The 16,270-nt window shown below is 47.4% G+C and overlaps 1 protein-coding gene and 1 long non-coding RNA gene across 3 annotated transcripts in view; one reads left to right on the top strand and one right to left on the bottom strand.

Moving 5' to 3' along the window:
* LOC135410885 (acetyl-coenzyme A synthetase 2-like, mitochondrial) overlaps nucleotides 1-10,553 on the top strand; it is a 39,501-nt gene extending 28,948 nt beyond the window's left edge. Inside the window, exons 12-14 of one of the 2 annotated variants that reach the window (XM_064647787.1) lie at nucleotides 612-675; nucleotides 1,234-1,352; nucleotides 10,396-10,553. In XM_064647787.1, coding sequence (XP_064503857.1) covers nucleotides 612-675; nucleotides 1,234-1,352; nucleotides 10,396-10,404 — 192 coding nt within the window. In that variant the 3' untranslated portion in view covers nucleotides 10,405-10,553. Of the gene's footprint in view, nucleotides 1-611; nucleotides 676-1,233; nucleotides 1,353-3,086; nucleotides 3,324-10,395 lie in introns of those variants that run through there. The other variant, XM_064647786.1, reaches the window with a different exon arrangement.
* Nucleotides 10,499-12,606, bottom strand: LOC135410886 (uncharacterized). Its single transcript, XR_010428924.1, has 2 exons — nucleotides 12,202-12,606; nucleotides 10,499-11,912 (listed from the first exon to the last, which is right to left on the bottom strand). It is a non-coding gene; the product is annotated as an uncharacterized LOC135410886 (long non-coding RNA).
* Nucleotides 12,607-16,270: the final 3,664 nt, after the last annotated feature.

Raw genomic sequence — 16,270 nt, 5'->3', positions numbered from 1 at the left:
AAACTGTCGTCTTACTGTAGAAGAACATTAACTTGAACTCTGAAGTGCAACAGAAGAAATCATTGCAGTGTAGCATAAGAATAAAAATACAATTGCAAAGCAACCTTCTCTCTTCTGGAAGGATGAAGCAGTCTGATTTCTGCCTTGTGATAGACTTTGGGCACTTATAAACACCAGTAAAATGTGGACTGTGATGTTGGCAGCTTCAGTTTTGCTCTGCTGGCCACAGTTTCCTGTAGCACTGAGCATTGCAGAAACTGTTTTTGCTTGAGATTTGGCTGTGGCTAGTCAGCACCTGGGACCATAGTCACACACAAAGAAGGAGAAGGCAGGTTTCCAGCTGTTGCAAATTCAGTTTGATGTGCAGTGGCCTTAGCAGTGGATGTAAGAGTACTTAATTGGTGTATAAAATCTGGGCTAGTACAGGGCTACTCCCTGATATGTGGCCATGGCTATGCAGTAGAAAGTCAGCATCCAGTTTTCCTGTTGTGCTTTCAGCAGGATCTGTCAAGGGGAGAGCAAGATATGGCAAGATGTTTTATTGCTACAGCTACTGGAGCAAACTCTGTAGGACTTTATGATCTGTGTATTTTTTTTAACTTTTTGTGAAGGCTGATCACCCTGAGGTCCCTGAGACAGCTGTGATTGGGTATCCACATAAGATCAAAGGAGAAGGTATGTGAAAAGCAGTGTCCTGAAACGACATCTGCATACACTTCCCTTAAATTCTAACCTAAGTGTATGTTAGGAGATGCTTAGGGAATGGGAGGGCAGTTATCCTTAGCCTGACTTGTATTTCAGCCCCAAGAGGCAAAGACGGCCATGAAAAATTTCCTAAACTGGGTGCAGATGTTATTCCCTAAACTGTTGGAGCACACAGTGTTTATGTATAGGGTAGAGCTTCCTTTTAAAGGACTGTGCTTAGAGATGTCCTTTGAACAGAATGGGAAATAGCTGATTTCTGTTGGCCAGCTCTTGATCACAATGGTACTTTTGTTGACTTGTGGTTGTCACTGAGATCAGTCTGATCCAGAGATGCCAAGAAAAGGCTGGGCCATCATTTGAGGGTTGGGGTCTGACTCACTTTTGTAAACAGGATCTGTGGTTTTCTTGTCAGTCCCTACATTGTCCATTTGAAACTGGCCTTGGCATTCAATTCAAAAATGAGCGTCTCTGGTCTTGCCAGCCAGTATCTAATGTGAGATTTGTGACTTCTGCTCATTTGTCTTCCAGGTGCCTTTGCTTTCGTAGTGCTAAAGGAGCAGGTGGCTCACGTAGACCGTGTCAAAGAAGAGCTCAAAACCATAGTAGCTTCCAAGATAGCAAAATATGCTGTGCCTGACCACATTCTGGTGAGTGGGAGACTGAAACTGGAGCAGGAATGGTCACACTGAGCAAGCCTTACCTTCCTGCCTGCAGTGCCGCTGCTGTTGTTCTCTGGCAGGACAAAGAAGCAGGAAAACAGAACTAGCTGGAGGGATCCTAGGGAGGGGAGGTGCAGTGGTCTGCCTGTGCTGCTTTTTCCGTGCCCGAGTATCGGCAGTGACCTAGAGGTGGCTAGGATTTCACAGCTGCTCCAGCCTGACAGCAGCTTCTCAGTGGGGCTGTTAAAGAGTGTGTGTTAGAGCTTCCCTGAGGCTGCTCCTTGAGTGCTGAACAACCCCTTAAATGGTATGCACAGAGAGTGTTGAGAGCACTGTGCTTGGGGAGCTCTTGCAGAGGGAAACTCCAGGGCTACCATGTGTTTCAGTACGCGCTTGATGTCCCTGTTCACTGTGCAGCAGTGTTGCTGCTCTGTACAGCTCTCTCCCTTAGCTGAAGCAATGCAGCACTGCTCTCTGTGGCCCTGCGCAATGAACCAAACGCCACAACCTTCAATGTCACTGAGAGGCAGTGACACTTCTCGCTGCCCAGCTAGTTTGCACTGATAATTAGCATCAGCCTCAGATCTCAAAGCACTGGCTGTTTTCTGTTTGATAACAGGAAGCTGTTCAGCCTGGCACTGGAAGCACTGATAAGCTCCAGGCTCAGTTTCAAGCCTCCTCATCTCTCAGCAGCTCCCTTTGTGTGGTAGGGGAGAGTTCACAAAGCTGCCTCTTAGCTGTCCCCCAAGGCCTGCCTGCATCCTTTTCATTCTGCTTGGAGGCAGTGACACCACTTCTTTGAGGGGTTCTGCTTTAGCCACATGCTTGTAAGGTGGACACCAAGGCACAGGAAAGAATATAACAGGAGCAGGCAAGGGTGGCTCATTGGGTACAGTCCAAGGTACCCTCAGTGGATTGGAGAAGCTTCCAGAACTTGCAGGTTTGCAAGGAAATGCCTCTGTTTCCCTGTGTTTAGGGGTAGTCCTGCAGAGAAGTTCTATAACTCTCACCTTGCATGTTAGTTAATGCTTTAGAGTTTTGTGGCCTACTGGCCGGATCATGTAGTAAATATGAGACCTGCTAGTGTCTCTGTTCAGTGCCTGAAAACTCTTCACCAGGTTCAGATTTATGCTAAAGCCTTTGAATCTGCTACTAAGTCTGTTGCACGAGGCGTAGCCAAGGCATTTAACATTGTTCTGATTATGAAGGAAGGTGTGTAGGCTGACAGATATAACCAGGCAGAGAAAAACATCAGCAGACAGGAGTTATCCCCTGAGTAGGAGACCCTGTAGCTGGTGTGCAGAATTGTATGCTTTATATTCCTGCCCTGTAAGGGGGAATACATATATCTGTATGCTCTGGTAAGGCGTTGAGATCTGTGTCACCATTAGTGCCTGAGTTTTCAATAGTTAACAGCTTATTCAGGACCTGATTCCCAAAAGAGCTGTGTGTCCTGCAGCATCCAGTCTGGACATACATGGCAATGGGGAACAAAGTCCACTGAAAGTAAGAATTAAAATTTATAGCACGAGGAATTGATGCTAGTTACACTCCTTTCCTTGGACATAAACTAGTGTGATCAATGGTCTTTTTCCCAGGAGCCTCAAAGGAGCTGTGGCCATGAAATAGTGTGCCGTGCTTAGGACAGTTCAGCCAAATTTCCTTGTGGTTTCCAGCAGGACTTAGGTTCTATTACAGGTGTGTCTTTTCCCTTCTTTGCAGGTGGTGAAACGTCTCCCTAAAACCCGATCAGGGAAGATCATGAGAAGGCTGCTGAGGAAAGTAGTCACTGAACAATCAAACAATATGGGAGATGTCACCACACTTGATGATCCAAGTGTTGTTAAGGAGATATTGGATGCTTACCAGAAATACAAGGAGAAGAGTTCCTCATAAGAGGCATCCCTGGGATCTGTCTCTTTCGGAAATGTGGAAGGTCTCAAACAACCAGGCAAATGAGATACTTCTCTCTCTGTGTTTTTTTAAAACCTGTTTCCTTCTAGGGGAACAAGATTTTCCACTCCACCACATACTTTGAGATGCACAGGGCTAGGACCAGTCTGCACTTTCACACAGTCAGTGAGCTCCTTTTCATTGCTTTTAGGGCTGTTGTAGAGCAGCCATTGCTGGTTTCCATTAGCTATGATGAAATTTAATACTAGCTGAAGAAAGATGCAGATGTTAATGTTTCTCATTGTAATATTACTGTACAGGGAAATGTTTTTTATACAATACTTGTTGCTGTTTTTAAAGAAAACCTGGAGTACAGTTCTTCAATTTTTCCTTCAGCTTGGATATCTGAGTTCAGGCAGCTGTATTTCACTGCAACTGTAGTACCTTTTCAGCAATGCTGCATATTCTAAGAGATGTTTCATATGCATTATTGGGGAAATGAGGAGGACATGGCTAATCTGATAATTCTTCCTTGACTTTACCCAGTTATTCTAATACCTCCTTTGGCTTTCCTCATATGAATTTGTTCCTACCATCATGTGTCTTGGGATTTGCCAGAGATGGTGAGTCTGTGTCCCTTCGTGTTGCACCTAGGTAAACCCAGCACTAGCACTTGCCCTTGCAAAGCTGAGCCACAGAGCCTACTACTGGACTTCTGACATGTCCTCAATGCATTACCAGTTATGTAGGAGAGACTTGGTCCCACGTGTTCTTATTGTGCCTTGAGAAATCGAGATCGCCAACCGAGCTTATAAAATAACTGTCCTCTTCCTCATCAGTAATGACTCAATGTTGTCCATTGTGGTTCACTTCTGCATATTAGTAGTGGTGGTCTGCAAATGGTAGGTCTTTGTTTCCAGTCTGTGATTTGTGCAAGTGTCTTTGTTTCTTGAAGTTGCTATGAAAAGGGGTGCTGTTTGTTTTCTGTCTGTGAGAGAAGCAGTGGGAAATTAAATCCTGAAGCACTCAGGAGAGGTTTGAAGCTGAAGGAGTTGTGCTGGAGGGTTTATTGTGGCTTGCCAGGCTTTGTAATTTCTGACCAAGAAATAGTTATTTTAGCCCACTCCAAAATGCTTTGTAATCTTGTTTGCTCCAACAAAGACAGGCTGAGGTAGGTTCGTTCTCCTGTTGGAAGTTATGACAATTCTTATTGTTTCAAGTGGGCCCTACCATGTCTGCCTCTTCTGCATACTGCCATGCTGATTTTCCAAAGAGTTAAGTGCCATGTGGGTACCCACAAACTGCACAGTCCACAAAAAAAAGTGCCTCTTTAGATGCCTTTTGGAAAGCAATACTAGCATTCCAGACCAGCAGCCTCAGAATAGCATGGAAGAAAAGTCTTTGTCTTTTCATATGCTTTCAGAATTGCAGCTAATAAAGTCAGTGTTTTATTTCTGGACTTGTTTTATCATGAACACATCTCAGTTGAAGCACTCCATATTTGGGCTGTTCAGAAGAACTTGCTAGTAGATCTTCCTCTACTACGCCACTGAAGGTCATGGAAAATCCTGTAGGTGCCAAATGCGTTTGGTATTTCTGCCACTCCTAAATTACGTTTAAACAGGCTGATGGGTTCGTGGTGATTGGAGGGACCACAGAGCATATCAGAGAAGCATGGTAGAGGCTCCCTTCCCTCTCTCCCTGATGCAAAAGCTCAAGGTGTACACCAGCACAGTGCTGATCCTGGGAGTGTGTGCTACGAGGGCTCTGGCAGAACTTCTCCATCTTAATCTCCCTAAGCCAAGAGGCTGCTAACCACCATTTCAGTGCTGTGGCTGTGGCCACTCCATCAAACCTTGCATTTCTGCCTCTATCTTTCTGAGATGACAGTCTGCTTAGTTTCACGGAGCTCTTTGTTTTAGCCTAACAACCCCCTGAGCACTGGCGGAATTGCCAATTTTTGTCCTAGTTTTACAGGGGTGACTTATTCCTGAATTTAATATGAGCAACACTGATGCTTCCAGTGGGACTCTGTACTGGAAAGACAATTTATGCACCTAACTGGAGGCAGGAAAGGCAGGTAGGACTGGGAAGGGAGTGGTCAGTTTTTCTGGCCAGCAGACATTCTGCTACCACATGGGGAAGCAGGCTGCTCGAAGGATGATGTGTTCTTGAAGACAGGTATGTTGTCTTAGATCCCAGAGTTCTTTCAAGGACACTAGTTGAATTTGCTTTTTTAAAAAAATTATTTTAAATGTCTCTAGGGACTGGGTAATACAGTAGGGAATACCATGCTTTGTTAAACATCCTATCCTTCTGACTGCAATCCATTTTTATGTAAGGTAAGTAGACACCCTGTGGACTTTCTGGGAAGTTGAAGATCAGAAGGTTTGATAGAGTTGACGGGATAGGAGATAGACACTACTTAATTGCCATTGCAAAAGAAAAAAACACAACCCACTCCCTTAAGTGATTTTCAAGTAGGAAGCAGACAAGAGTTAATGTTTTTGACAGAAAAGGTAGACTCCCTTGTTTAAACAAGTTGTCTCCACGCAGTCTGAAATACAGTGTGGAGGAAGAAAAATTACTTCTGAATAAGATTACACACTTTTAGTTAAGAAAGCATTTCCTGTGTTATGAACATAGAATTTCTTGCCTTGTTACCTGAAATTTCCATGCTAAGGTGTGACCCAGTGGTCAGAGACACATGGTTTAATTCATCTGAACTATTTTACAAACACTAGCTGTGTGAGGAGCAGTGTGCTTTGGTGCATTGAGACATTTGTCATCCAGTTCCTCTGCTGAGGGAAAATAGGAGATAGGCGCACTCCCTCACCTGCATCCACCTTGCGTGGACTTAGGGACCATGTCTGCCAGGGAGGCTACAGTCTGACCAGGCAGCTGCAGAACCCCAATAAATACATAGCTGTGCCAGCTATGGTGCGGACAGGGAGTTGAAGATGCCCCATCCTTTAAAGTGTTGAAGGGCAGGCTGGATGGGTCTTGAAGCAGTCTGGTCTAGTGAAAGGTGTTTTGGCCAATGGCAGGGGGATTGTAACTAGATGATCTTTGAGTTCCTTTCCATCCAAGCCTCATTTCCACAGGTAAGCTGTGGTCCTTGGGATGTCCATCTGCTCAGAGACCCCCTCAGGGTATTCAAAGAGAGCACGTGGTTCTGTTGTGCTGCCCAATATGGTGTTCTGCAGTGGACACAGCTTGTGCTGGGCAGCCTCAGTCTGGTAAAACTGCACTTCTGCAAGTGTACCAGCATTGGGTCTTGGAGCTAACAGCCCGTGCTCAGCTCATATAATAGCACCCTGAGTCTGGTAGAAACAGAACTAGGCAGGGCTTGGAACTAGCACTTACGAAAAGAAGGATACTGGGCTTCACTGAGTAGGCTACTCATAGAAAGCTTAAATTAAAATTTAAATTTTAAGTTTTCTTTCCAGAGATTAAATATTCCATCCAGAGGAGTCCCCATTTCTTCTTTTTACTCATGATCTCTGTTAAATGTGGCAGTTTCCTCTTCACTGCATGTTATGCCTTCAGGCATGTATGCCTGAGTTGAGCTTTGCATTTTCACAAACAGCACTGGTATGTGCTGACAGTGCTTTCTACTTTGCATGCTGCAGTCTCATGCCCCCCTCCTCAGGCTTGTGGTTCAGGGAGGGATTCAGCCCACAGAACTAGCACTGGTTTCCTCAGTGCTTGAAATGCTAGCCAAGGACCCCAGACCTGCAGTCTTAAGAGCTGATCTTCACTAATCAGTGAAGGAGACAGATATCTGTGGGATCGTGGGACAAACTCGGGGGCAGTTGCTTCATTTAAAAGGCAGAGTTGTTGAATTCTTGCTGAAACCTTTATGTGACCATGAGTGATGTATGGGGGTTTTTTTGTTTGCCTTTTTAGCTTCATCAAAAGTGATCCAGAGTCAATTTTACCTGTTGCAGTTTATTGCAAAGGGCAAATGTGCTTGCTTTTGTTCCCCCAGTCTAATGTTAAGTCTTTAATTGAATTTTGTTTACTTGTAATCATGCTTGAAATACATTTATTGTCCTTGACCAAAACTAGTTTCTTCAATGATGTCTGTATTCATATTTTCATTGAAGGAAATACATGTGATGGGTTGGCTTTGCATCATAGGTGTTGGGCCCTCCATCGCCTAAGAAGTCTGTGACTTTCTCAGTTCTTTGAATTTTCAGAGAAAGGCAAAGGAGTTTGAGATCAGAGTGAGTCATCTTGTGATCCAAATTGCTGGTGTGCTTTGCTTCTTTTCTCTAAACAGTTGCTCACAGGAAATGAGTTAATCAGAAAACTGCCCCTGCAAAACAAGTCAAAGTTGAAGAACTAGCATTTCAGTGTCAGTAAGCTGCGTGTTTTGTGTGAATCCTGAGGTCCTACTGCTCTACACTTTTTCCTGTGTGATCCAAACAGAGAACAATTATTGGGAACAATAAATTACCATTAGCTGATATGGATAGTTCAACTTATGATCTCCTTGCTTTGTGCATACCTTGCACAAGTGAAAAGGAGTGAAAACAGGGTGCGTGTGGGGAACACGAGAAACAGCATTGTGTAGGAAGTGCATAGCTGTTCCAGAGTACAGCACATGAGAAAGAATTTCTTTCCAGGTGGCATGGATCATTTGTAAGTGCCAGGAACACATCCTCTGCAGGGTGTCTGGTCCACTAAGAAGTGAGGAAGACTGTGTTTCACTCGGTGCATACCACATTGATAACACTTTAGCTGTAATGCAGGGACTGCATTACCCACTTCTCCTTCTACCTCCAGCAGCTGGTTCTGGAAAGGTTCCAATGCCACTCTTAGCTCTTGCAACCCTCTGGCAAGTCACAGAAAGGTCTAGACAGAAAAGCAGATATCCATCTCCTCACTTTGTGTCTTGATACTGCAGCTACCCTGATTTATTTACTGAGAATTTACTGGTAAAAACGAGACTTTTCCGGCCTAACACAATTATATACAAGGGCTATCTCTGTGGCCAGTTAAAGCCACAGAAATTTATTTCAGCAACAAGTTTTCTGTTTTTAAGCAGGAATAGGTGATCCTTTTTCGCATTGAAAACAGACAATTCTGGACAGAGAATTGTCTTCTGGCTGAGTCTAGAGGTGAAGCATATTTTTCATGGCAGTTTCAGCCCTGTTTTTTCCTGGATAGAAGGATTTGGGGACATAACCACCTTTTGGGGTGGAAATGGTCACAGCTGTGAAAAAATTAGCAGCCTACAAACATTGGTAATAAAATCTGTGCCAGATCATTTTTACTCTTGCTTCTATTCCTCTATAGCTGTTGGACTCCCTGTATTTCCAGTGACAAAGCTTACTTTGGCTTTTCGATATCTTGAGGCTGGGAAAGTAGAGACCCAATGCTTTTTACTGCTCATCCTGCACCTGGCATGCAGAAGACTCAATTAAATTTCTTTTTCTACCTATAGAAATGACTTTGGGGATGTCATTTTACTTTTCTGTGCCTCAGACTTCTGCACTCCCAGGAATGACCGTGGCCCCATGGCAGAGTTAGAAGAGGTTGTGGAATAGTAGTATTAAGGTTCTGGGGTAAGCTGGTTGTTCAGGAAAGCAGATGTCTTAAGGGAACTGTGCTGCTAAGCTCTCTTGCAGCTGCTGGGCCTTTTGCCTGAATTCGACCCGACCAGAGAGAAAAGGCCATAACCTCCCTTTGCTGGCCTAGAACCTCTCCGTGGAACGCCCACATATTTTGTTACCAGGCAAGACGCCAAATAGCCTTTCCCATTCCTTGGCAGTGCACAGCAGGGGCAGTCCCCTCTTCCAGCGAGCCCTTGTCTGTTGAGCTGCTCTTGCTAAACAATGTTTTTTGCAGAGTTAACAAAGCCGTGGATCTGATCTCAGCACTGACACCCAGGGTCCTTTCTGTAACACTGCTGCTCTGGGGCAAGGCAAAGAAGACAAAAAAATCTCAGCACGTCGTGTTTCCCAGAAGGCCAAGAGAGGAGCAAAGATGTTCTGGGAGCCTGAGGGCTGACAGAGATAGGGGCATGGGTGTCATGCTCGCGTCTGGGTTAATTGGTATAATGGGCTCGCAAGAGGTTGAGAGGACAAGCTCCCACAGCAGAGCCCGGCACCTCTGCCAGCTCACAGCCCTGAAACCGGCTCCGGGAGCCAGCGAGGGATTTGCCACCCGCGCCCCAGAGATCCCCGGTGGCTCTCTGCCTTCACGTCCCCCCGGAGACGATTTTGCCCGCAGCTCCAGTGAAATCCACCTTCTCCCTCCCGTCACTCCCTCTCCCGCCCTGGCGGTTTCCTGGCGCCACCTTGAGGGCGCCAGGGCTTGACCTCGCTGTGCTCACCCGAAGGCTGCGATAAGCAGATACAAACACATACTGAAATTGCTGTATGATTCCAATGTCCATCTTTTGCCAACGGCATCAGTTTGCTTTCAGAGTCTTGACAAGACTACACAATCACAAGGAGAAAAGAGCATGAAAAAGTTCTGCTTTGGTGGTACCTGAAAGGTTTGAGGGTTTGTGATGGTTACTCACCCAAAGGGACCCAGAGAAAGTGCTGAAATAGTAAAAATAGTAAAAAGTAGTTTTGAAGGAAAATTTGAGGAATTGGCAGGAACCCCCTTCTCTGCTACCCTCCACGGGTGTTTGTTTTTGTCGGTCTGGCTCCCCCAGTACCAGTCCCAGCCAGATCCTGTTCCACAAAATCCATCCCCACCACTGAAGGCATGCGGGGGAAGGGGTCAGATGTAAACCCAGTGTAGGCATGTACCTTTCAGAGGGGCTCCTGAGGAGAGAAAGGGGAGGGGAGAAGAGACTCTCCTGTCTCCTGAGATTCCCTTCCCTCCTTCAGCAGCCCTATTCCAATCAGGAAGCACAGGGAGACAGGGAGCACAAAGCACTCAAACTTGAACCCTGCAGGAGCCCAGCTCTGCCTGCCCATTCTGGGGGTGGAGGAAGATGAAACACTTTAGGCAGGGCTTGAGCTGCTTCTGATTTCCTAGCAGCTTTTGCAGTGGGGCAAGAATTCCATCCCTCCAAGCTACTCAGCTTTTGAATGCATGAGTGCCTGGGTGGCAGTTCGAGATCACTCAAGTGGCTGCTGCAGTTTCAAACAGGAGCTGTTGTTTCATTTTTCAGGTTGCTTAACCCCCTCCCAATGGCAATAAAGCAGGTGAACAAGGATGCAAAAAGATTACCCAGGGGACCAAAAGCTTGGAAAAGGACAAAAGAAACACTCTGATTACAAAAAAAAAGATTTATTTTTGACAGCAAATAAACACCCCCTGCCCCCCAAATTTGCAGGCCGATGATGCTGTTTCAATGTGATGAGGTGTTGGGCCCCTGGGGAGAGAAACCAGAAGCCAACAGACAGTGGGAGAAGGCTCCTGTCCACCCTGTCCCACTGTCCGCAGTGCCCAGGCCATGCCGCTGGGTGTGCTCAGAGCCCAGACCTCCCAGTCCATTCTCTGTTTTGGAGGAGAGCAGGATGGCAGGATGTGCCAGCCACCTCCTCCAGCTAACCATGGGAGATCAACCTTCTCAGTTGATTCTGCAAGAGCAGAGTGCTCGTGTGCCTGCTGCCATCTTCCAAAACCCGTTCTGGCACCCATGCCATGAAGCTGGGTACCCACCTCAAGAGACCCACTGCTGGAAGAGAAGCTGATCCCAGATAATGTTCTTGTCCGTCTTGAAGGGTCATGGCCAGAGTAGCACTGGCAGTGGGATCAATCCACTCCACAGTCCCAGCACTTCCCAGTCTGGTCCAGGCACATGGTAGAATCTTCCTTTAAAAAACAAATAACAACTGCATGAAAGTAAATTAAAACCAAGACTTGGAAACAAGAATAACGTAAAATGTTATCAATGTATCACAGGCCTGGGGAAGGTTTGACTACTCCAAGCAAGGAATAAAGCTCCCCATAGGCAGGGAAAAACCCCAACTTTCCCAGCCCCAGCCCTTCCTCAAGGGCCTGCAAATGAAAACAGCCGGCACGTGGGTGCGGAATTCCGTCCTCTGCCACCTTGCCATGTTTTTGTCGGGCTGGCTTCCCCAGCCTGGGCCAGGGTGGCTGCATCCCCCCAGCCCCGACCAGGTCTTTTTCATCTTTCATCTTTTTTCATCTGGGTGCAGAGCGTGTCCTCAAGGAAGGTGCTGCAAACAAAGCCAATCAGCTTCGCCCCACTGGTGCCCATATCCCACAATGACATTCTCCAGCTTGATGTCATGTTCCAGGACACCACAGTTGTGCCCCAGTTTGCAGGAGGACCACGATGCCTTTAAGCTGCAGGGGGGATGTTTCCCCTTTTCCAGTGTGTGGGAACTTTACCAGACTGCCAGGACTTCTCAAATACGATGGAGAGCGCTCAGCCTCTTCCTCCACAACTTCCCCCAGCACCGGCAGAAGCATCTCATCAGCTATGCTCCCTACTCTGCTACAGTCACAGGGAAACGGTCTGCTTTTCTTGGCTTCTTAATGCCATGAGACACGTGGATGGGAAGAAAAGCTGGCCCCAGACAATGTCCTCATCATTGTAGAAAGTAAGGTCCCTGCAGACCACTTCATAGAGCAGGATACCCAGGGACCAGATTGTTGCTGAATGGCCATGGTAGCAGTGGAAGAGGATCCACTCTGGTGGGCTGTACTCTGGTGTTCCTATGGGACACAAGCAGAGCTCATCAGGTGGATGCTGCCCATTCCCAGCCCAGGCGATGCCCCACTGGCCCCCTGCCCGGTTCCACCGCTGCTGGACATTCCCCGGCTCGGGATGCTCCGCGGCTCCCGCTGATCCCTCGCCCGCTCCCCCAGCAGCGTCCCGGCTTCCACCCTCCCGGGCCTCGCTGCATCCCCGTCCGGCACGCCCCGGCTTCTTCCTCTGGCCCCGCTCATTCACCAGCCTGACCCACTCCCAGATGCGATCCCAAGACACGCGTTCGATGGCCACCTGCAAACCAAGGAGCGCCGGGCTGAGCTCGCTGCCTGCCGCCCTCCTCTCTCCTCCGACCCCTCCCTGCCTCTTAGCGGGGCGCCGTCCGCCAGGCGTGTCCCCGAGTAAACGCTGCCGCAGCCGCCGCTCCCCAGCAGCGGGCCCTCCCGGTAAAGCTGCTCCAGGGGATGCTTCTCCGGCCGTGCGGGAGACATTGCGCTCCCCGCGTTCCGCCCGAGGGGCCCAACCTCCCGGGGCTCTGCTTCCCGATCTGCTGCACCGGACACGGGCGGCTCGGGGCCGGCGGCCGAGCTGCCGAGCTCGGGCCGGGGAACCCGCAAAGGAGGCGGCGGGAGCGGGGCGGCAGCGGGGCTGCCCGGGAGCAGCGACGGAGCGACCCCGGGCGGGGCCGGAGCAGCTCCGGGAGGACAGGACCCGGGCCAGGCGGAGCCAAAAGACGGTGCTGTTGCGGCGGCCCGCCCAGCAGCGCCACAACCCGTAGGGCGAAAACCCCGCGGAGGCGAGACCGCGGCAGGCCGGGCACCGGGAGGCGAGGGGATGGCCCCGGCGAGGGGCGGCGGGACGAGCCGTGCCGGGAGAGGGCGGGAAAGGCGGAGAGAGGGAGCGGAGGGGAGGGGAAGGGAGGGAGTGCGAGACCGAGAGGGAGTGGAAAATCGAGCACGAGCGGAAAACCGATCGGCAGAGTCGCTGCTGCTGCGCCACCGCCGCCGCCGGAGAGCGCGGCCGCCCGTCCGGGTCCCCCCGCCAGCCCCGCGCGCGAGGCTGGTTTGGAAATAAGCGATAAATCAGTAGTCTGTGGAATATCTATAAAATAATAAATAATAAATAAATAAATCAAAGTGTTGCTTCGTGGGTTTCTTTCTTCATTGGGTGAGATGAAGCATTTCATTGGGAAGAATTCCCTGACAGCTGCGGGAGAGTTTACACGAATGGGCTGTTCGATTTTGAAGTAGAAAATGTAAATCGTGTCACTAATATCATCTCTTTTCATCCTCTGTTTAGACAGTTGTCATAGGTTATCTTGTTTTAAAGAAAAAAAAAACCCTGCTTGGAATTTTTTCCCTTTACCACTGTGAAAGAAAGGTGTTGAGGGAGGGAGGGGGAGATGACCGGAGTGAGACACACACACAGAGGGACTGGCTGACAGTCCCGCATTCCAAGCTGGTGTCTTCAGAAGATTGTAGGGGCAGGTGAGGGTTTTTTTTTCCTTCGGGAGACGGCACTTTACTTTTGCTCTTACTCAGGGAGGGGGTGTGTGTAGAGAAAGAGCTCCAGGGTTCATTTTGTTTTCGGCCAAGTCATCTAGCTGCCTTTGGCCCCGGTTCGCCTCCGTTCCCTCACGCCCCGTTCTGCCCACGGCCCGGACTTGCCTCATCGGAGAAGCCGGTACCATCTGCAGAGGAATTTCTGAGGGGAAAGGCTGTTCTTCCCCTCACTTCCTCCTTCTCCGTGCCGGCGGCAGCTTGCACCCCTTGACAAGGAGAGGGAGTTCCAGCCAGATCCTTTGACAGCGCGAGCCCACAGGAGGAATCTCCCCTTCCCGTCCGGCTCCTCCCCCGCGCCCAACAGCGCCCCCTGCCGGCCACGGAGAGCAACTGCAGCCCCGCCCTCCGGGGTCCTACAGCGCCCCCTGCTGGTCGTGGTTAGAATTGCGCCGAAAGGCGAAACGTCCTGAGCTGGTTTGGTGGTAATTTGGGTGCAGGATTATCGTGGGGGTTTTCTTTTGTTGTGTTACCTATACACATATATTCTTTAATAAAGGGCTGTTATTTTTTCTTTCTCCACATTTTCTCGACTGGAGCCTCTTAATTTCGGATTTACAATTGCTTAGAGGGAGGAGCTTAGTCTTCCTCATAACTCGCCCTCCTCAGCAAACACTTCTGTCTCGTTAAACTGGGACAACAGTCTTGCAGGCTGCTAAGGTACTTTTTCTGGAATGGAGAACTTCGTCAGGTTTCTCTTTTTGCCAGAGATGGAGAATGGTAAATGTTATATAGAATCATGGAATCATGGAATGGTTTGGGTTGGAAGGGACCTTAAAGATTATCTAGTTCCAATCCCCCTGCCATAGGCAGGGACACCTTTCACTAAATCAGGTTGCTCAGAGCTCCATTCACCTTGGCCATGAACACTCCCAGGGATGAGGCATCCACAAATTCTCTGGGCAACCTGTTCCAGTGCCTCACCACTGTCAGTAAAGAATTTTTTCCCTAATATCTAATGTAAACCTAGTCTCTTTCAGTGCCTTTTTAAAGCTTCATGGGTAGCTTTCCTTTCTTCAGCTGAGGGTGAGGAAGGAGCTGAAGAGCACATGGGATCCTTGCCCTCTTGCAATCCTTTATGCAGAGGGCAAGCAAAGAAAGAAATGTTGCAGTGGAAAAATGTGCTTTTCCAACAGCAAGGTGAGCTGTTCCTTGTGAACATGTAGGGCCAACAGTATGCAGTAACAGTCAGCCTGTAAATAACCTGCTCCACCAAGCATCTGCAACTTGATATGCAAAAGTGGAAAACTCTGCCTGTGACCACAAATGCATCTATACCTATTCAGATGCAGAGGAACAAACTTCCTTGAGGTTCAAAAGGAAAATTACCTGAAACATTTGGCTACATCACTGAATGGTGTTCTGATGAGAAAGATGGATGGTATGGCGACTTAATGGGAATATGACAACTGCACATATCCCCCCCCAAAAAAGCAGCTGGAGTACCAATCCAGTTTGGCAAGTTCTGTTTTTTCTTCAAAAGGTATCCCCATTCCCATGATGGGGCATGACATATTTTTCCCATAATTGTTATTGCTTACATTTTTATATACAAAAAGAACAGATTTTTTTAAAACAGCCTTTCAGACCTAAAAAACTACTGGTTAGGATTTTCCAAAATATTAAAAATGTAAAAGCACTCTCTAAGTATTTCCTTCTAATATTAGGGAACTTCCCCAGCAGAAAACAGTTACGTACAGACAGTGCAGTATATTCTCCATCCACACATTGGAGAGGTTTTACACTCCAAACAGCTTTCACTCCACAAGAGGCAAAAAGTGTGCTTCTGAAAAGGATTTTGTGAGCTATGGCAAATGTAATGTAAGGAAACATTTTTATTATTCATGGCAAATAACTTTCTGTAAGCAAAATTATCACTACTGTTACTTTAGTCATGTATCCCATTTCCACTAGAGTCTTGTTCACCTTAAATCAAATTAACACAACATTTATTTCCTGTGCAGTACCCCATCGGCTGTATCCCATGATTACACTAAATTTTTGTTTGGTATTGACTGCTAATAGAAGCTTTGGGGGAAAATGCTATGAAATATAGGCAAATCAAGTGTTAATTCTGTATTTTTACACTTAAAATTGATTTTTATTTTTCCAGTCCCAGAATGCAGGCACAAAAAGAGGTAATGCATTACCCTTGTCCACCTTGCTGGACATAAGAGCAAAGGAGCTGTCATAAGGCAGAACAAACGTGTCTCAGGCTGAGGGTGGATCTCTCAACTTTTGCGTAAAGAGAAGCAGAAAAGAAGGGAGAAATGGAGAGACTTCCATTCCTTGAAATTCCCAGGCAAGCTAACAGAAGCACCATACACGAGCTTGTAACACTCAACCCACAACGACAGATACAAAAGGAATTTCAGCCAACTTGCATCTGTACTTAATAAGATGAATCAATGTCATTTTTTATCAGACATCATCATAAACTGGAAAAAATAAAAGCACAACTTAATTTTAAGCAAAACCTTTATTTTAGTTCGTAGGCTTGTTTGCATTAAAACCAGTTACTTCAAAATCAAATTCACATAAAACTCAGCATGTAAATAAGCTGAAGTTATCACTGGTCATTCAGCTGAAGTTATCCATTGCTGAAAGATAAGGACTCCAAATGATATTTTAACAACCTTGTGGGGCAACAGATTAAACTGGGACAGCAGTAGCATCTCCTAGTATACAGGTTGAGGAATTAAACTGTCCCATTCCCTTTCGGTACATTTTAAAACACCACTGCAAACCAGTGCAGATAGGAATCCTGTGTCTAACATCAACCAGGGCAGGACGAGGGGGAAAAA

Source organism: Pseudopipra pipra, chromosome 3 (genome assembly GCF_036250125.1).
Source record: "Pseudopipra pipra isolate bDixPip1 chromosome 3, bDixPip1.hap1, whole genome shotgun sequence".
NCBI lineage: Eukaryota > Metazoa > Chordata > Aves > Passeriformes > Pipridae > Pseudopipra > Pseudopipra pipra.
This window is presented reverse-complemented; position numbering and strand designations above follow the sequence as displayed.